Source organism: Python bivittatus, unplaced genomic scaffold (assembly GCF_059951505.1).
Source record: "Python bivittatus isolate LINGU-HERP-01145 unplaced genomic scaffold, Pbiv_v1 ctg000340_np1212, whole genome shotgun sequence".
Classification (NCBI taxonomy): Eukaryota; Metazoa; Chordata; class Lepidosauria; order Squamata; family Pythonidae; genus Python; species Python bivittatus.
Window position 1 is genome coordinate 2,982,442 of NW_028277056.1, and position 20,823 is coordinate 3,003,264.

At 46.2% G+C, this 20,823-nt stretch overlaps 2 protein-coding genes across 4 annotated transcripts; both read left to right on the top strand.

Moving 5' to 3' along the window:
• On the top strand, positions 1-6,923 carry LOC103054372 (sialidase-3-like). The gene is given in 3 exon segments (XM_088140424.1): positions 1-382; positions 1,876-2,819; positions 4,952-6,923. Coding segments are annotated over 2 exon segments (1,158 nt in total). The 5' UTR covers positions 1-382; positions 1,876-2,612; the 3' UTR covers positions 5,903-6,923.
• Positions 6,924-8,528: 1,605 nt separating this feature from the next.
• LOC103054842 (sialidase-3-like) lies at positions 8,529-19,067 on the top strand. Of its 3 annotated transcripts, none has more exons than XM_088140426.1 (3): positions 8,529-8,966; positions 9,865-10,070; positions 12,101-19,067. In XM_088140426.1, the coding sequence occupies exons 2-3, from the start codon at positions 9,870-9,872 to the stop codon at positions 13,157-13,159; spliced, it is 1,260 nt and encodes a 419-aa protein (XP_087996552.1). In that variant the 5' UTR covers positions 8,529-8,966; positions 9,865-9,869; the 3' UTR covers positions 13,160-19,067. The 3 variants fall into 3 exon arrangements, with proteins under 3 accessions (XP_087996552.1, XP_087996551.1, XP_007440178.2); XM_088140425.1 differs by having other exon boundaries at positions 8,828-8,966; positions 9,870-10,070; XM_007440116.3 differs by lacking the exon at positions 8,529-8,966 and having other exon boundaries at positions 8,974-10,070.
• The last annotated feature ends 1,756 nt before the right edge of the window (positions 19,068-20,823 follow it).

Below are 20,823 nucleotides of genomic sequence, written 5' to 3' on the forward strand. Positions count from 1 at the left end.
CTCTGGTTCTAAAAACCCTGACCTAGATTACAGATTTCCTGGGGCTTCCCATTCTAGTAGTAATCAGGTCTCCATCAGGTTATCCTTTTTTTTTTTTCCAGATTAGCCATGATAGCCTAGGTGTGGGCACCTCGTTATAAGGGAGGTGCCTTACCTTCTCCTCTGATGACATCACGCATCAGCGGCATTCATCATTTCTGGGCTGTGGAGGAGGAGAATGGGGAAAAAAGGCTCAGCTTCGTCTGCTCTGCAGGCAGGTGCAGAGGAGCCTCCCTCTGCGAAACAGCCTCGCTGGAGATTAGGAACAGGGACGCTAAGAAGAGAGAACCGAACCAGCCTGCCCCACGTCCCCACAAACCCAGCTCCTTCCCTGCTCTGCCTGGTGAGTGATGGGGATGTCAGAGAGACAAGGAAGAGGGAGTGGGGGGAGAGGTGGTCCAGGCAGCGTCCTTTCCATTGTGTCGTATCGCAGGGCTAAGAAAATATGCCTTCCCACTTGGGGCTTTTCAAAAGGCAGAAAATAGAGGAAAGGATTATCGTGCTTGCCTTGAAAATAGAGTCTAGCTCTCCTCTCGCCTCCCTGCGCCCATTCCCCACGCCAATGCGTCCACCGTTTCTCCTGATTCAACCCACCGAAAGGAATTCCCTCCCCCCCGTGAAAAATGCAAAGCATCGCTGTATTAGGACACCATAAAGCGGATGCTGGAGTGTGTGTGTGTGGGTGCGTGCGCGAGAAAGAGAGAGATGGAAGTTGGGTTGCAAAGAGTCCCTTCTGGCTGTTTTTTTCCCCTTCCACTGCCTAGAAAATCATATTGGAGACTGAACTGTAAATATCTGATTTTCACACCACTTTCTGTATTTTATTTCCTACGGTTGTCTCTAATTCCTACCCAGAACCTCATCTTTTGCATTTCTTTACAACTGCTAAAGAATTCCAAAGATTTATCCTTTTTCTTTCTTTTCTATTTTTCTTTTCTTTTTTTTCTTTCTCGCACTTTTACCTTTCTCTTTGATTTCTTTCTTTTTCTTTTCTTTTTCTTACTTTATATTAGTTTGTATTAGTTTTTATCTTTTAAAAAAAACTTTAATAAAGATTATATATATATATAAAAATAAAAGAATTCCCAAGATCAAAGTCATCCTTTTCCCCTTGTTTGACTTTCCTTTCTGATTTCCCGAGTTTTTAGCTTCTGGGTGCAATGATTACCCTGTTTAGGCCTTGGGCATTTTTGAGTGAACATTTGGCTAGATAGAATAAAATATCCAAATTAAAAATAACTCATGTTTGTGCAGATGATTCCAAAAACTATTCAATGTCTTGCAGTTCTATAGCCAGATAAGCTTCACGCAAGACTGTATGACTTCCTTCTGGGTAGACCAGTGTTTCTCAACCTCAGCACCTTTAAGATGTGTGGACTTCAACTCCCAGAATCCCCCAGCTCATGCATGGGTTGGGGAATTCTGGGAATTGAAGTCCCTTACATCTCAAAGGTGCTGAGGTTAAGAAACACTGGTGTAGATAAAGGAAAAGATTGTATTGCAAACTGTGTGATCAGCAATGAAGGAATTCAGATTTGCCCTAATGTACATTTGGGACTACAGGATAGAAATTAGGGTTAGACACCTTATACCAGTGCTTCCCGAACCTGGGTAAATTATCCAAAATTGGATAAAAGTGGTTTTTCTTTGGGTAGTGACATACAAACCCATTTACAACAGGGACATTTAAATTGACTTCAAGATTGCCACGTGTACTAAAATATATTCGAAAACCTGACAAAGTATTCATATTAAGATGAAAATCAGTGAAATTACCAATGGTAATTTGTTGAAATGACATAAAGATCATTCAATTATATTGTTTTTATAACACAGGTAGTCCTCGTCTTACGACCATTCACTCAGCGACCAAAGTTACAATAGTGCTGAAGGAAGAGGCTTATGACCAGTCCTCAAAGTTCCAGCTGTTGCAGTACCCCTGCAGTCCCGTGAACAAAATTTGGGCACTTGGCAACCAGCTTGCACTTATGACCGGTTGCAGTATCCCCCAGTCACGTGATCACCATTTGAAACCTTCCCTGTCTGCTTCCCACAAGCAAATTCAATGGGGAAACTGGCAGGGGAGGTTGCGAGTTGCTTGGGTATGCCTCCCCCACCCCCTCAGGCCTTTCTTTGCTCACTCGCACGTACTGCACCCCCCTTCCCCCCTTTGCTTTCTCACACCCACCTACCAATGCCCTCTTTTCCTCCTCCTTTGCTCGCTCACACGCACCACGCCCTCCTTTCCTCTTGAGTTTTGGATAAGGGAAGGAAAAGTTTTGGAAGCACTGCCTTACACTAACAGTGATGTACACTGTGTGTATGTACCTTGGAAGATTTAAGGGGCACAATCTTCAGTTTTTTAACTTTAATGAGTTTATTTCCCCTCTACTTTTGCAGGAGCTGTCTATTTTCTTAAATCCTCCTTCAGTGTTGCAGTTTTCAAGCTCTTTGCCTTGTCCAGCCCGTCTGAAGAGGTCCTGCTTGTTATAAGCCGGTTGATCTGGAACTTCAAGCTCTCATCTTTCCTTAGGTGATTTTACTTAATCCCCCTCTCCCCCTTCAGCGGCAGGATGGCCGAGCCTGAACTCAGGTCTAAGAAGGTAACTGTATTTTGCCAGCAAGCACTGCACGGGCTGACCTACCGCATCCCAGCCCTGCTATTCCTTGCCTCCGAATCGGCTTTCTTAGCTTTTGCAGAGCAACGGTCAACGCCCAGGGATAGCGATGCAAAGTGTCTGGTGATGAAGCGAGGGTTGAAAGAAGGAACTTCGGTCCAGGTAAAGAAGCAGCTGCCGGTCCTGTTCTGGTTCCCATCATTCATTGGGAGAATTCTGCCCCTTCTGCAGAGATTTTGTAAAGGAACAACGTGGACCCTTTCATTAGGTTCTAAAAAGGTCTCCTCGGGCCTTGGAAAGTGTCAGATTTTACTGGAAGACTAGGATTCAGAGTCTGGCAATGGATTTTGATCCAGCTGTACTGTTTAGTAATCATTCTACTGGCTGGGGATGATGGGAATTGAAGTTCAACCCATCTGGAAGGCAACTAGGTTGAGGAAGGCTGCAGTTAGCTCAGCATTAGGGGCAAGGGACAGTGGACATTTGAGTTGGCCCGACCACTTTGATCAGACCAGGAAAAGATGCTGGTTGTCCCCCACTTTGGGGGGCAAAACCTAGAAGCACTGTTTTTATGTGATGAGCCTGACCCTCTGGCACGGCCTCCCTTTGGAGGTGCAATTGACACTGACATTACAGGTAGTCCTTGGCTTACGACCATTTGTTCAGTGAGCGTTTGAAGTTATGGCAGTGCTGAACAAAGGGACTTACGACCAGTCCCCAAAGTTATGGCCGTTATGGCACCCCTTTGTCCACCTGGGAATCAACAAGGGGAGAAGGCAGCTTGGGGAGTGCACAGGAGTCAGAGATCAGTTGGCTGCAGATACCATTCTGATAGCGCCCCTAGATCTCTCTTCCTGTACTGCTGAGCACCAGGGCCTGGATAGCTCCTAAAGATAATGCACTCTATATAGTCATCTGAAATGCAATGACCATGAGTTCCATTCCCAGTAGAGGGTTTGAATCCCATAGAATAAGATCTGACTACCTGCCTCTGAAGACTCCCAACCAGGATGAAACTAGTCTTGTGATGCCTCCCGGTGGTCCCAATAACAGACATCAGTTGACATGAGTAGAGCAGTGATTAGGGTTAGGGTTAAGTTTAGGGTTAGGGTTAGCCCAGGCCAGGGGATTCTGGGAGTTGGTCCACACATCTTGCTAAGTGCCTGCCATCTCCTGTTGGGGACTTTCCCCTCCTTGTGCCTTGCCTTTAGTCTGCACATGGAGCTGCCTTCACCCCTCCCCTCCACATTATCTCCTTGGACACTAAGGAGACCCAAACTTTTTTCATTTTCCCCTGGGGGTCGCATCGTTGCCCCGAGAATCCAAGCCACTGGGAGGAGGCTCTGCTTGGGTTGTTCCGTTGCTCTGGAGGGCCATGGAAACTTGGCAGCAAGGAGGAACGGGCAGTTGAGCATCACCGAAGCAAGGAGCCACATTTCCGTGTCGCAACTTAAGATGCTTTTAAAAAAAGGAAAGGGGAAAGAATGAAGCCTTGCAGTTCTGTGGGAAGAGGGTGGGAAGGGAAGAGGCATGTGCTTCACCCAGTCTGGGCAGAAACTGAAAAAATGCAGAGGAGCAACAGCTTCTGTGTTGGAGGATAATTAAGTGACTTAATGGCATTGTAAGATCAACTGCTAGATTATAAAAAACACAAAGAACCTAATAGTCTAGCGCAGTGTTTCTCAAACCTGGCAACTTTAAGCTGTGTGGACTTCAATTCCCAGAATTCCCCAGCCAGCTGGCTGGGAAATTCTGGGAGTTGAAGTCCACACAGCTTAATGGGCTCAGAGTCAGGAATCCATTACATCATCCCTTCCTGCACTCTAGGGCCAAGCAGAAAGTGCAGATCTGTTCTTGTGGGCAGAGACGTCTGACCCAGGAAAGGGGAGAGTTGTTTAAGGGTGTGCTCCATCCTCGATGTCTGCTGCTTCTTTAAAGAAACTTCTCATTCTGTAGTCTACTAGCTCTGATGAACTTCCCCTGCAGGAACTAGAAAGATTCATCCTACTGAGTTCAACAGCTTAGGGTTTGCTTGTGGGCTGTTTTTCAGTGATGCAAATAAAAGCTAGAACAAGTCCACAAATAGAGGTGGGATATTCTTATTGGAGGACTCAAGGGATCTACAGTATAGGAGCTGGAAGGGATCCTGCATTGGACGTCCAAAAGAATCAATTATTTAAACTTAGGGTCAGCTTCTGTGTGACAACAGAGGCTACATCAGTAGGTACCTACTAAGGATATTGTTGTACTCTAGCTATACCCCAGAAACACACATGGTCCTTCTCTTGTTCTAGTGGGGTCCCCAGCAGACTCTGGAGACAGCTGTACTGCCCAAATATCGCACCATGAACCCGTGTCCTGTGTACGATGCAAAGCAAGGCACCATTTTCTTGTTCTTCATCTGTGTGGAAGCCAATGTTTCAGAAGGACTTCAGATCAAGACAGGGAGGAATGCAGCCAGGTTGGGCTACATCTTCAGCAAAGATGGAGGACACACATGGAGTCCAATGATGGACTTGACGGAACAGGTGATTGGAGATGATGTAAGACACAGGGCCACTTTTGCTGTGGGACCAGGCCACGGGGTGCAGTTGAGCTCAGGGCGGCTGGTTGTCCCAGCCTATGCTTACTACATCCACAAGCGTTTCTTAGGGCACCCGCTCTGCTGTTACACCAAACCTCACTCCTTCACCTTCTACAGTGATGATGGTGGGCAGACTTGGCTGAAGGGCCAACTTCTCAAAACACTGCGGGCCTCAGAGTGCCAAATTGCCGAACTGGTGGACCAGCATCATAATCCAGTGTTATACTGTAATGCCCGCAGCCCTGACAGATACTGGGTTGAGGCCTTCAGCAGAGATGGTGGATGCTTCTTTGAGGACTCCTTCCAGTCTCCGAAGCTGCAGGAGACCTCTCATGGCTGTCAAGGTAGTGTGGTGAGTTTTCCTCCGCTAGAGCTGGGGGCTAAGTCTCCCCTTGCCTCCTCAAAGAGCCCCAAGTCGTGGTTGATCTTCTCCCATCCCACCAACCCAAAGAAGCGTGTGGATCTGGGCATCTACCTGAACACCTGCCCGTTGCAGAGAGACTCCTGGAGCTGACCCTGGGTCTTGCATCAAGGGCCCAGTGGCTACTCAGACCTGGCTGTATGCCAAGGGGAAGACCATATCTTCTTCGGCTGCTTGTTCGAGTGTGGAGAGTCGTCGTCCTGCGAAGAAATAGCCTTCCAGCTTTTCACTATATGCTGAACTGTGATCGCACGCACAACCCCATGCCCTCTTTCCCTGGCCTTTCTGACCTCATGCCGCACTGAGCACCCTGCAGTACCCCAGCGGTCCTTACCTGGGACTCCCTCCACTTCCCGCTTGCTTAATGACAACCAACAAGCAAGCCTGGTCCCAGCTGCAGTTGTAACTCAAGGACTACCTGTACGGCCATGATTTAAATGCTGTACGTACCAGTGCTGTTTCTCCCAACCAGCTCCAGTCTGGCTCCCCTTTGTATGTATTCATTAATAATAATGTTTATTACTTATATATTATTTGGACTTTGAAGAAGCAGGATAGGAAAAGTATTGATGCTTTTGAACTTTGGGGTTGGAGAAGACTCCTGAGAATACCGTGGACAGCCAAGAAAACAAACCGGTGGATCATCAAAGAAATCAACCCAAAGGTCTTACTCAAGGCACAAATGACCAGGCTCAGATTATCCTTCTTTGGACACATCATGTGAAGACCCAGCTCTTTGGAGAAAGCTTTAAGGAAAGGTGGAAGGAAAGAGAAGAAGAGGACAACCAGCAGCAAGGGGGATGGACTCAGTTACAGTGGTGATGGGGACACCATTGGAAGACCTGAAGGACCAGGTTGGGGACAGATCCTCATGGAGAAAATCTATCTATATGCTCGCTGAGAGTTGACACTGGCTTGATGGCATGTAATCAATCAATTCTACAAATCAATCAATCAATTCCACACAGACACCCAAGGGAGTTGGTAACATACCAGACGAGCCTGGAGGTGCAGTCAGGGCTATTGTCAGAATCCTCGCAAGATTTTATAATAGATTGTTACATGGCTAGTTTAGAAATTGCTTTTTACATGCTGCAGTTCTGCCATTGTAAAAGGGGAGGGGGGGAGAAGGAATGAGAAATTGTTAAAAGCAGATGGCTCCTTATCACAGGCACTGGAATGTGCAAGGTCATACCAGCGAGGGAATCAGAAGACCAAGAATTAAAGGTGGTGAAGGGGGGGTAAAGTAAGAAAAACAGCTTCTGGCGCGCTTTTGCTCAGTCTTAGCAATGCTTTGGAACTGTACACTTATCCTTAATAAATGAACTTTATTTTGAATCAATATTGGTTGCAAGGAAAGTTACTGGATTTGGGATCAACAGGTGGCAGCTTGTTACAGCTATGTTTGCCTTCTGGCAGAGAGGTATTTTTTTTATGGGCTGCAGCCATCAGGACAACAGCTTGTGAGAATCTACATAACAGGTTGAATCTCTCTGAAACACCAGGTTGGGGACAGATCACCATGGAGAAAATCTATGTGGTTCGTAAGAGGTGACACCAAATTGATGGCCCACAATCAATCACCAATTTATTACTAATAATACATGTATTTATTATTTACCTGTCTAACTCACCTTTTGGAACAGGAGCTTAAGGAGATTGTATACAACTGACTGTGGGACTCCGAGGGACTGGCCCAGCGTCCCGCGTGGAGCTTCCATGGCTGGGGGTGGCTAGACCCTGGGCCTCCCCAGTCCTAGCCCACCCCCTCCTCACTATCCAACCCAGGTGCACTCTTTTGATAGCAATCCTCCTCCTTCCCAGCTGTGGTGGCCATTGCTGGGCTCAGCAGGTCTTCCTGGATCTGCAATTTTCACCTGTGCTCTGGTTTCCAACTGGGTCTCTCCTTGGTCTTCACATCTCCATGGCTGTGTCCTCAGAGGGCTTTGTTCTTTGCCCGCTTTCTTGCTCTGGTTGTTCTTTTTTTGCTCCCAGAGTCCATACTCTTTACACCCGCCTCTCAGGCCCCGCAGTAAACGATTTCCCCTCTTCCTGGCCAGCCCCTCTCTTGCTGTATTCCTGTTTCTCCCACCTGGTCAACAGGGCAGGACCTTCTCTCGAGTACCCTCTTCCCATGTTGCTCCAACTTCCTTGCAGGCGTGGCAGGATCGGGGCCCTCCGTTACGGCATTCTCTCCACACACACCACAAACACAGGGTTGAAAGCAAATAATCGTTGCAGTTTTTATTGGACAGGGTGCACTGGAGGGAAGCTCACCAAGGGTTCGTGGGGGACACCCCTGCAAACAAAAGAGATGCACTGATGTTTCGACATTTCAGAAAAGGGGAAGGGGAAAAGGAGGCATGCATACAGATTCACGAGATGATGCAGGCGTACATCAGCAAGTAATAGATCTTGAGTTACTTTCTGCCCCTCTGTTATCTACTGTTGTCTACAAGGAAAACAATAGCCTTACTGAGAAGAAGAAACAAATCAGTTCGAGGTGCCAAGGCCAGGAAGAACGCATCCTCCTTCAAGGCAGATACTTTGGTGGCTATGAGGATGTTTGTGATAAGGAATTTACAACCAGCCTGATTCCCACCAGCTTCAAGGGTGCTGCACGTCCTTTTATATTTCAATTTTATTAAGGGCTCCCATTCATCAGAAGCCTCTAAAACAGTGTTTCTCAGCCTTGGCAGCTTGAAGATGGGTGGACTTCAACTCCCAGAATTCAGAAGGCTGGCTGGGGAATTCTGGGAGTTGAAGTCCACCCATCTTCAAGCTGCCAAGGCTGAGAAACACTATTCTTGGACAAGAGAGCGCTTTCCTCGGGGGAAAGGGAGATAAATGGTTAAATGGGCGGAGCTAAGGGGGCGGCGCTCCGGGGCCGTGGGGGCGCAAGAGCGGGACCGACCCACTCGGACCAGAACTCTGCCCCTTGGCACGCTTCCTCCCGGGCGCGCCGGCAGCTGCTTTCGCACCGCCCGGTGCCCGTTGCCCGTTGCCAAGCTCCCCATCGCTGGAACCCTCCACCTGGCCCCTCCGCCCTTTCCTCGACGCCTGGGCAGTCGGGGGGGGTCTCCATTCGGAGCTCCCCGCTTGCTTGCCCGCCCCCGCAGCCCTCGCGCCCGGCTCGCCCCCTCCGCTCCGCTCCGCTCCGCTCCGCCGCGCTGCGCTCAGGAGGCGGCGGCCAGCGCGCTGCTTTCGGTTTCCTGCCTCCTCTTCCTCCAAACCTTGCGCCGGAGATCCCCCACCCCACCCCGGCTGAGACTGTCGCCTGGAGCCGCGGGGACTCCGCGGTGCGGTGGGTAACCCCCCAAAAGGGTCGAGAGCGGGCGGAACCGCGAGCGCCTTCCCCAACGGGAAGGCACGGCCGCTGCCATAACGTGGCTGCGGGTGATGGGCACTGTAGCACAGCGGGCCCGGAGGGGCAAGGGGGGGCTGTGCCCCGGCTGGGGCTGGGCGTTTGCAGAAGCGGGAGGGGCGTTGTGGGCATCCCCAGGCGACCCCCCCCCCCGGTTTCTCTTCCCCGCTCGCCCTTTTCCTGGCATTCGGGAGCTGCGTTGGAGCGAGTCGGACCCCGCTGCATCCTCCCGCTGGAGCGCGAAGCCGCGGGATCCGCCGACGATTGCAGGGTCCCTGCGGCGGGGAGGATAACGGCGTCCTCCGAGATACGATGGTTTTATTTCTTGATTATGAAATGCATTTGTGCGGGCGGTTTACAATACCGGGGTGCGTTCGTTGAGCCCTACAGCTACATTGGCATAATCGGGAAGTTCCCTGGGGGATCTCTGCAGCTCCTGGAGCTTTTTATGAAAGTTAACCGGGAGGAAGCGGGATCAATAGATCCTCTGCCAGAAGTTACGGCTGCCCGGTGGTGACACATATCCTCCAGAAACTCTAAACCAGAGCTGGGGAATTCTGGGAGTTGAAGTCCACATACCTGAAAGTTGCTAAGGTTGCTCTGTAGTTATGCAGAAGATATCTGGGGTGGTTTTTCCGTGCCACAAATCATTATTAGGAATAACGGGTCTGGACCTCTGCCATGGCAGACCAGTGATCCACACTGGCATATATCTGGCAGATACCGATGGGCCTTTTCCTTGTCAAGGTTTAAGAAGGATCCCTGCAGAACATCTGGATCCCACTTTCTTCCATTAATTTTCCTTCTTTCCCCCCTCCTGGAATGTTTCTGTCTCCAGAGAAGATGGCTGAGGCTCCGGTGGGCTCTGAGAAGGTGACCGTGTTCCGCCAGAAAGGGAGTGTCACGTATCGCATCCCAGCTCTGCTCTACCTGCCCTCGGAGTCCACCTTCCTGGCGTTTGCAGAGGAGCGCTCCTCACACCGGGATGAACATGCCAAGTTCTTGGTGATGCGACGCGGGCAGAGAGAAGGCACGTCTGTCAAGGTAACCCTGGAGCCCGAAAGGAGCTGCGCTCCTCCAGATCTGCATCCTTTCCTGTGGTCAGCTGGGCTGTTTCTCAATTCTGTTTTTTTTTTTTAAAAGATGGGCATCTTTGAAGAGCTCAATGCTAATCTGTATTCCCGCCTTCTGTGAATGATAAGGATTTGCAAAAATACCTTTACCAGGTTGAGTTTGGTTTGCATTCGGATTGGATTAGAAATTTTAGGGCAGTTTTGTAATGCTTTCATCCCTGCCAAGCCAGTAGGCTGAGAGATTTCCACCATTTAGTTCAACGTGCTGGTTCTTTCTAGAAGCCTTTATGCAGCTTGATTCCTTCCTATCTTTGGGACAGTCTGATTCAGCTAGAATCTGTGCACACGCACACATGCACGCACGCACGCCCAGAGCACAATCTGACCAGGAGAGCATCCTCCTGGTACTTGGCCATTAGAGAGATCCAAGAGGTGGAATCCGGAAAATGTCATTCTCTGTGGCTCCCTATGAAACAGCTGACAGGATCCTGCTTTTAAGAATCCATTGATGACATTTATTTATGTATTTATTTATCAATCAATCAGTCAATCAATCAATCACATTTATATAGCCGCCCATCTCACACAAAGAGACTTTCATTTTCTGCAGGACTTTGGGCGAGTCAGTCTGGAAGATTTTTAAAAAAAAACTATTTTTAATATTTCCATTTTGTGCAGAGTTGCTGGGAGTCAGGCGGCATAAAAATTAAACATATTATTATGAAATATATTATTATTCTTATTAATCATTATTATCTCCAATATGCTATCATTAGAATACTGGGAGTTGAAGTCCATGTATCTGAAAGAAACATGGCTTTAGAGTACGGCAGCTGAGGTCCTGGTTCCCTCTTGCCCAGGACTAACTCCTACAGTACCAGTATAACATCTGAATGGGATCAGATTGGTGGATCCTAGCCTTCTCACGCGACACTGTCCTTTTCAAGCCGAGTCTGCAGGACACAAATACTCTGGCATCGGTGGGTGTTGAGGAAAGGGAGTGAAAGTAGAGTTCTGTTTCAGGTTCTGCTGAAAATAGACGGTGCTCTCATTCCAAATGCATTGGCCTCCGAAATTAAAAATATGATCCTTTCTAGCGCTTTGCTGCGCTGGCATCCAAACCCGACCAGCGTATCCAGATGAACAGCATTGCAATTCTCCCCAACCGCACCCTTGCAAGCAAGGAATTTGGGGATGGACAGTCACCTCGGAGACATGTCTCTCAGTATCAGACAGCTTTTACGTTCAACCTTTTCTTTGGGCGTGCAGAAGGAGAGAAGAGGTTGAAGGGCACCCGGTGATAAATTGTAGGGCACGTAATGCTTTGGAGAGATGTTTGCAGAGGAAGAGGAGGCCCAGAATTTAGGCCACGCTAAGATTTCCAGGCAAAAGGGAGCTTGAGATTTCTTTTTTATACATATAATTTTTATTAAAGATTTTTTTTTTAAAAAAAGGAAAATTAAAAACCAATACAAACTAAGAGAAAGTAAGGAAAAGAAAGAAATCAAAGAGAAAGCCAGAAGTGCAAGAAAGGGGGAAAAAAGAATGTTTTGTGGGGATCTTGAGAGTTCTATCTCAGTTTGCTTTGAGGATTAAACCATCTCAGTATGTAGTTTAATGCATATTGGAAGGGAGAAAATCCCTCTAGGGCAGCGTCCTTAACTTTTTTTCCCATGGACCCCTTTGAGAGGCTGGTAAGATCTACAGACCCCTTCTGAGAAAAATGTATTTAAATGCATACAATAAAACACGTGGAGAATGTGTTACAAATTATGTTCCAATACAGTTATCAAAATATTTAAAAACAACAAATATGGGATGGAAATGTATGAGAAAATGAAGTTGGAACCTTTTTTCCCCATCCAAGTTCACAGACCCCCTGACATCTGTCCCCATAGACCCTAGGGGTCTATGGGCCCCAGGTTAAGAGCCCCTTGTCTAGGTGGGCCCCAGGTTAAGGGCCCCTTGTCTAAGGACTTATTTTGAGACTTCTCGTCCTAGTGGAGCCCCCAGGAGTCTCTGGAGACAGCCGTGCTACCCAACCATCGCATCATGAACCCATGTCCAGTGTACGACAAGAAGAGCGGCTTAGTTTTCCTCTTCTTCATCTGCGTCAAGGCCAATATTTCGGAGCAGCACCAGCTTAGAACAGGAAGGAATGCGGCCAGGCTGGGATACATCGCCAGCCAAGATGGTGGCCACACGTGGAGCCCCATGATAGACCTGACTGAGCAGGTGATTGGTGACGAAGTGAGGAAGTGGGCTACCTTTGCTGTGGGACCAGGCCATGGAGTGCAATTGAGTTCGGGACGCCTGGTGATCCCAGCCTACGCCTATTACATCCGCAACTTGTTGTTTGGCTGCTCCTTCCCATGTTGGATCAAGCCCCATTGCTTGAGTTTCTACAGCGATGATGGTGGGCAAACTTGGGCCCGGAGTGGGCTTCTCAAGGCCTTGGAGACGTCTGAGTGTCAGATGGCTGAGGTGACCTGCCAGGACGACAGGAAGGTGTTATATTGCAATGCCCGAAGTTTGCACAAATTCCGGGCTGAGGCCCACAGTGCAGAAAACAGTCATGAGTTTGCAAATCACTCCTTTTGCAAAGAATTGTGTGAACCGCCACATGGATGCCAAGGAAGCGTAGTGAGTTTCTTTCCGATGCAAGGGCCCTTGGATCAGAGTCAAACGAGGGATCTAAAGGGGTTAACTTCTCTGTTGGACGCTTCTCCATCCTCTGCTTCCTCAGAGCGTCCCAAATCATGGCTGATGTTCTCCCATCCCACCAGCAGAAAGAAGCGTGTGGATCTGGGGATCTACCTAAATACCTCTCCAATCAAGGAGGGCAGCTGGAAGTCTCCTTGGGTCTTGAATAAAGGACCCAGTGGGTACTCGGACCTGGCTGTATGTGAAGAGGGAGAATCACTCATGTTTGCCTGCTTGTTTGAGTGTGGAGCATCCAGGGAATATGAGGAGATCGCTTTTCACCTCTTCACTCATGATGAGCTCCTGAGGAACGTGAAGGACAGCTGCTCTGCTGCTGCGTCTTCCTCAACAGAGTAGCTCTCCAAATTTTGGGGTGGTTCAGCACTTGGCATCAAACTGTGAGGCTCCTATCCTTTCTTCCCTGTACCTTCTGTATGAAGCTGTTGGCTTTTAATTCCAAGATAGAGATGTTAAGAGGTGGCTCTCGGGAATGCCAAACAACTGTCCAGTTTCTCCTCTTCAGAAGAACACCAAGTGCCTCCTGCTTTTGTACACTTCATTGAATAGATTCAAAGGCTGGTCAAAATTGTAAGACTGATCGTTAAGATTTTACTGAAGGATTTACAGCTCATGGATGGAATTTGCATTTTGGTTATCTGCTGGTTTCCTCTTCTGCATTTTCAAGAAGCTTTGAGATGCTTAAAAGTGGGTGAGCAATGCCTGCATCTCAACCTCAATGGGTAATTCTCTCCTGCAGAAAACACCAGCAAACTGATGGCCTCTTGATTTCAGAACCACTTCCATGGAGTCTTGTCATTCACCTTTTTAAAAAAAAACTGTATTTGAATTTCAAAAATTTACATCATGCAGGTTGGTTTTAACGTGCCCATAATGTTTGTTACAAGCCATTGGCAGGCTGCTTATGTAAAAAACGAAATTGCACCATTCCTTGTAAAACAACGATCCACCACTTTGCCTTGTCCTACAGTGGATGTTATCAGAGACTTTTTCAAGTAACGCTGTAGACAAGATCTTATCCTCCATCTGTCCACTTAAATATTATCCAGATATTTCCATTCTTTGGCTCAAATATGGATAGCAAACTTAGTTCTGGAGAGAACGGAATCTTTTGCTTAGGGATGTAAAACATTTCTTTAAACACATTCTTCCAGAAATCTGGTACTTTATCGCATTTCCACCAAAGATAAAAGTATGTTCATCTCCATTTACAAACCTGCCAGCACATCATTGCAAGAATCTCAGTTCTGTGTGAGATTCTTCTTGGGTTGATGCCACCAGTTAAGACGTATTTCCCCATGGATATAAATTAAAATATTCAGAATGCTACCCGAGAGACTGCAAAGTCATCTAAGCTGCTTTTTGGTTTGCTATAGTTTCGCTATAATCTACTTCACATAAGATTGGATAATTGTTTGAAATTATGCCCTTAGGTTCTGGGGAAAAAATTAACCTTAATTTTTCAAAAAGTGGTAGGAGTCAATTTCCAATTTTCATCACTTTTTAATCTTGTAATACTGAATTGACCTGACACCAAAGGAGCCATGCAACTTTTTGTTCTAGTTATTCAACTTTTACTAAAGTATAAGTTTTGGAGTTCTTGTAGAAACGTTCTATTCTGTAAAGACCTTTATCCTCCTCACAGTTTTTGAACTAACATTTAACAACCCCCAACGTTGGGTTATGGGCCCCGCGTATCAGCCCAGGAGGCTGTCTTACAGCCAAGAAACTGCTTGCACGTTTTAAAGAAAAGGCTCAGTTCAGATTTCTTTTTCTTTTTCTCTCCTTTTAACAATGGAGAGGGAGGAGGGGCCTCCCCCCATCCCAAAGTTGAATGAAGATAATTTTTCAGCTTGGCTATACAGACTAAGGCTACGAGTGGACTTTCGGGACAGCCGAGGTTGTTTAGATTCCCCTCAGCCTCAACCAGGGGATTCTGAGGAAGCCAAGAGATTGTGGGAACAGAAGAACAAAAGGGCCATGATTTTAATTTCTAGTTCACTGCCTGATCACAGACTGGCCGAAATAAAAGATCTTCCCACTGCCAAAGAAATGATTGAGAGCCTGAGGACGTTATATTTAGAAAATGATGATCGGAATACTAAGAGAACTGATTGCATCTAGTTTTTTAGAAGATGAGGATATTAACGAGCATTTATTGAGAATGCAGTCTATCTTTGAAAGGCTGAGCACAATTCAAAATCTCATGAATGAAAGACTAAAAATGGCTTTTCTACTAAGCTCATTACTTTTGTAGCAGCGCAGAATTTACAAGGCATGAATTTGTCTCAATTGTTTGGAGCAATTAGCAGTGAAGTGAAGTGAGGAGACAGAAAAACTGTTTGTATTTCCATCAAAAGTCAACAAAAGTCAACAAAAGACATGGGTTACCTGGCAGAAAAAGGGAAACGTGAGCAGAAGCCATTGATTGCTCATCAGCACAACAATAAACCCATTGTTTGTCATTCCTGCAACAAGCCAGGGCACATAGCTAGATTTTGTAAAAACAGAGACAAAAAGGATTTTTCAAAAGCAAGGCATTCCAAGGAAAAATTAGCTCTGTATACAGTTTTCAGAGCAGAAAATGCTCTTGGAGCTAACTCTAATGAAACCAAAAGTCAATGGATCTTAGATTCAGGTGCAAGCCAACATCTTTGTGGGAACAGGGGTAACTTTAGTGAACTGAATGAAGAGCCACAAGGGAACATTGCTCTTGCTGATGGGAATTCCATCTCAATCAGAGGAAAAGGCAAAATACCCTTGAGATGTTTTAATGGAGAAGTGCCCACATACCAAAAGAAAGGAGATCCAAACTAGACGCAAGGGGTACAGAATCCTGAACCCAAAGACGGGAAGAGTAAGTGTATGCAGAGTGGTCTACTTTGATGAGAGGGAGAGAGGCTGCTGCACTCAGCTGGATAAAGTCTGCGGAGAAGCCAGCAGCAGCAGTTACCAGCCTGAGATGTTCAGCCTGACACCAGAAGACACAACCGCACCAACCCAGAGGGAGATGGAAGTCCAGGAAGAGACTCCACCAGAGACAGATGATGAGGCGGAGGATGCAGAAGAGGGTGAACCACCAGTCGTTGCTCCTGAACCTGCTCGGAGACGCTCATCACGACCCAACAAAGGAGTTCCAGCTGACAGGCTTACCTACCTCGCAAGGTCGTTGCTACCAGGCGAACCCGCATTGTGGAATGAGGTGCTGCAAATGCCAGCAGATGAGGCAAGTAAGTGGCAAAGGGCAGCACAGGAGGAGCTAGATGCTCTGGACAAAAACAAAACATGGACTTTAACTAAACTACCAAAAGGCAAGAAGGCCGTAGGTTGTAAGTGGGTGTTCAAGGCAAAACAAGACGAGAATGGCGAAGTACAAAGGTACAAGGCCAGACTGGTAGCAAAAGGACTACGATGAATGTTTTGCTCCTGTTGTGAAACCAACCACCACAATTAGAACGCTTCTAAGTCTAGCAGCATCCGGGAACATGGACGTTGAACACTTAAATGATAAAACTGCATTTTTACATGGGGAGATAGAAGAAGAACTTTACATGACATAGCCTCCAGGCTTCACTAATCCCAATATCTCGTTTGCAAGCTTCAGAAGGGGATTTATGGCCTGAAGCAGGCGGCCAGAGCGCGAAACAAGAAGTTAAACCAAATACTTCTTGACCAGGGTTTCGTTCAAGGAAAAGCTGATCCCTGCCTGTACACAAGACACAGAAATGGAGGGATGTGTATATACTTTGTTATGTGGATGATTGAATGATTTGCCACAATAGCAAGAGGAACTTTAATGATATTGTTTCTCGGCTAAATAGAGAAGTAGAAGTGAAGCATCTGGGCAATGCCAGCTACTACTTAGGAACACAGATCGAGAGAGAAGAAGATGGGAGCTTTCTTCTAAGCCAGAGCCAAAAGATTCGAGAACCGTTGGAGAGCTTAGGATTGCAAAATGCCAATCCTGCGCCTACAGCGATGGAGACGGCTTTCCACACGCAGTCTCCTACCAGAGAACGATGACTATAGAAGTGCCATGGGAAAATGGTGGTATCTAGCCGCCACCACTAGACCAGACGTTGCAGCTGCAGTGGGCATTTATGCAGAAAGAGAAGCACGCCCACACAGAGGGACTGGACTGGTGTCAAGCGGGTGGGACGGTACCTAGAGGGGACCATGCAGCTAAAACTAAAACTGCCAGCCACTGAGAATCCTAGACGAGTGGGTTTCACCGATGCCGACTGGGCAGAAAACATGGCTGACCGCAAGTCCACTAGTGGCTATGTATTTTTCTATGGGGGTGGAACAGTGAGCTGGAGAAGTCACAAGCAAAGCACAATAGCACAGTCCTCTGCAGAAGCAGAGTATGTGGCAGCAACAGACGCATGTAACGAGACTGTGGGGCTTAGATGATGGCTGGCAGACACGGGTACAGACGAACCGGCCCCCGTACAGATCTTTGAGGACAACCAGAGTTGCATCAGACTTTCGCAGTCAGAGAAAGTAGGTGGGAGGACTCAGCACATTGATGTGGTGAGAGAGTTGCAGCAACAAGGGCTAATCCAACTAGGCTCCTGTCACACAGGAAACGTGACAGCGGACGTCTTCACGAAGCCGTTGTCGAGAACCAGTTATCAGAAACTAAGAGAAGAACTAAATATTGTGGGACACGGAGACGTGCATGGTTGAAAAGAAGGGGCGATGGAAAATGTGGGGGCTCAACCAAGCCTGTCTCACACAAGCACAAAGGGAGGGGCGGCTCCGCTGCGGCCTAGCTTGCTGCCTTGTGTGGGCGGGGCTTGGAGCCCACCTTTTTTCTGCTTCCCTCATTTTCTTTCTCTTCTCCTCATGGCTCTCCATGAGGTGGGAATGACTCCTCTCTCCTCCTCGGGGTTTTTGAACTAACATTTCACAACCCCAACAAGAGTTACGATCAGAGTTCATTATTTGGCAAAGGGGTCTTGAGGAGAGAAGAAATACATTTAAATTCTTACCCTGGAAACCGATATTTTCCATCCTGACCCATTGTTTTGTTGAATGTCCTTTATACAAGAACGGTATTTGCCAATGGGGCCGTTTGATAATATGCTGTATTTTTAACTAGGGGACACCTCTTCCTCCTCCATTTTGCGACAGGTATAGAATTGAAGGGATCAATATCTAAAGCGGCAATGAGGCAATGTCTAACTTGGCAGTGTGAACTTCATAGCTTTGGAGCATGCGCAGAGTTCTCTATAGCCAAGCTTCAATACTAACAGCACTTCGCGAAATTGCAAGAGGAAGCAACTAGCCACAGACGAGCTAGCTCAGATAGTAGGGGAAACTCCTCCCGAAGGGACTAAGTCTGAGGCCTGATAAGAGGAGGGAGGACCCAGAACAAGGGTCTGCCGGGACTAACAAGGTATAAGAGTTAGGGGGAACGCCTTTAAATTAATGTAAGCAAACAAGGGCGGGGAAGAATGTATTCTGCTAAAGTTTATTTGACTGGTTGTAAAACTCATCTTCATTATGATGGTAATAAGTTCTGCCCTTTTAAAAATATTATAAAAGGCTGTGTTTTTGTCTCCCAAGGGGTGCCACCCTGCTCTCTCTGGGTGCATGGTGTGGGCACCCAGGCTTTTGCTCGGCCAAATAAGACGCTGCTTAGAGAAGTCCGTGCTCGAAGTCTTTTATTCTGTGCTGCTGATGGATTTCAAGTTTTCTGGGTAGCCGTGAACCTTACAGAATGTTTCTTTTTATTCTGTTCTATGTTGATTTAAAACAGATGAAGAAAATTTGTTTCTGCCAGTTAGAAAAAAAATTGTCGGGAGTATCTGTTGCAAGAGTTTGAAATAAATACAACATTATTGCTGCTTTATGACCTAAAATGCTTAGATAAATAATTTTCCATCTTTTCATCTCCAGGGAGTCATAATTATTATTCAGCCGTTTATTTAAATTCTTCAGTATATTCCTAGATCTCCAAAACTTTTGTGTTCCAGGGGAGTGTTTAAGATATTATACATTTTTGCTTATGGGGTGATGTATGAATGCCAACTTTGGCAGATTTTCTAAAAAGTAACTGTTAAGCCAGAGATTCTTGCACATTGTTAAATTCTCTCTAAAGGTAGGCGAAGTGTGTTGCATTGGAGAGAGTTATGATCGTGTCATCGGCAAATAAATTTAGTCAATAACTGTCACTCTCTATGTTAACCCTCTGGATGTGATCATTTGTGCAAAGCGCAATAAATAGTCAATAGAGAAAGGAGACATCTCGTTATAAGAAATTCTTCTGAATCAAAAATCCTTGTTCTTGCTTGTAGGCCAATAAACATTATCATATTTTGAAATTTAGAGATAAATTTAAATGTCTGTAATTTTTTAGAGAGAATGTTCCAATCAAAAGCATATAGTTAAGGGAGTTACATTTCTTGTTTAGAAATAGATTATATTTAATCCCTTTCTGATAGGACTAGATATATTCCATTTAGGAATACATCCAGATTGATCTGGGTGTATAATTACACTCATAAATAATCTGAAACCGTTGGCTACTAATTGCAAAGCAGGTGCAGCTGTGTTCACATTGTCACAGCTGCCATCTTGACTTTTTTGACCACCTTGTACATACCGCTCTGCCTACAGAGGTTCACAAGGGATCACTGTGAGCCCCTTTGGGGTCTAAATGGCAAAGGTTTTTGCTGTTCTCACCCCCCCCATCCAATTGAGTATACAGTTAATAAATCAAGTGTATCTTATATGTTCTTAAATCTTGATGCAAGTTAAACATTTATATACTATGCTAGACCTTTTTTATATATTTTTATATATTAATTTTATTGAAGAATTTTATACAATAATAAAAGCAATGCAACTTTTCTAGTTGACTGTCCATAAAGTCAGAACCTCTGCTGTTTAAAAGTAAAAATCACTTGGAGTCGCTTGGATTGAGATGGGCAGCGATAGAAATTGCATAAATCAATAAAAATCAATAAGTAATTTTTTTTTTAAATCACTCCTTCCAATTTATCCCAATGAAATGGTATCTTTTTCTGTTTGACCTTGTCATTCAAAAGAAATTTTTTTTTTTCTCTTATGCAGTTTTCTGACTGGAATTTCTTTAAGTACAGTCACATCTCCCTTAATAATCTTCAACCTGGTATTAAAATGTTGCTCGAGAACTGAGTTTCTTGTCTTCTTCCTGATGAAGTGCACAAGAATATCCCTTGATACATTTCTTGACTTTGTGTCAAGTCCACCATGTCCAACTCTCAGTTCTGAAGCATTCTCACGCAACCAGGCTTGGGTCAGATAAATACTTCTTTATTAAGAGGTACATGTAGCTTGTAGAACATTGCTAAAGCTAACACCTTGGGTAAACCTCCCTCTATTTATCCCCCCTCCCCTTATTGCCTGGCTTTGTGACTCCTCTTCACCTGTTGTTGACCTCTCTCCTTCCTCCCCGAGCTTCTTCCTGGTTCTTTGGGCCCCAGCTGCCTTGCCAGCAATCAAGCCAGTCTAAATTGCCCATATATGGTTAAGCTGCTTCCCAACTCCCCTTACAACCATTAACAGCCACCCCCCCTCCTTAGTTACAAGTGGCAGAACCAAATCAATCCAACTCCCAACGAATGCAATACAATGGAAAACAACAACAGTTGGGTGATGCAGGTTCTGACATACTGCCCCCCCCCCAAAAACCCTCTTCACCACGCTGGCCAGGAGCTCTAGAAATAAGAAAAAGAGGAACTGGAATTATGAAAACATACATCCCATAGAGTTCAACACGTTAACCTGGGTTTGTTAGGATAATTCTTATAAAAGTCCAAAATTAAGTCAGGAGCTCTAACATGTCTTTTGGAGACCCATTCAGCCAGTGATTTAGGGAAATGTTTCCAGTGTACCAAATACTGAATGTCTCCTTTGAATTTTCTAGAGTCCAATATTTCCCTGATCTCAAAGTGTTGTTCCCCCTCGATCATAATAGGTTCAGGAGGGGCCACTGCCGGCCTCCATTTATCAGA

Bases quoted from the DNA above. Each gene is read 5' to 3' on its own strand.
- LOC103054842 (XM_007440116.3), top strand. From the start codon at position 9,849: ATGTTTCTGTCTCCAGAGAAGATGGCTGAGGCTCCGGTGGGCTCTGAG. The intron at 10,071-12,100 runs GTAACCCTGGAG...TTCTCGTCCTAG, and splicing joins GAGAAGGCACGTCTGTCAAG to TGGAGCCCCCAGGAGTCTCT.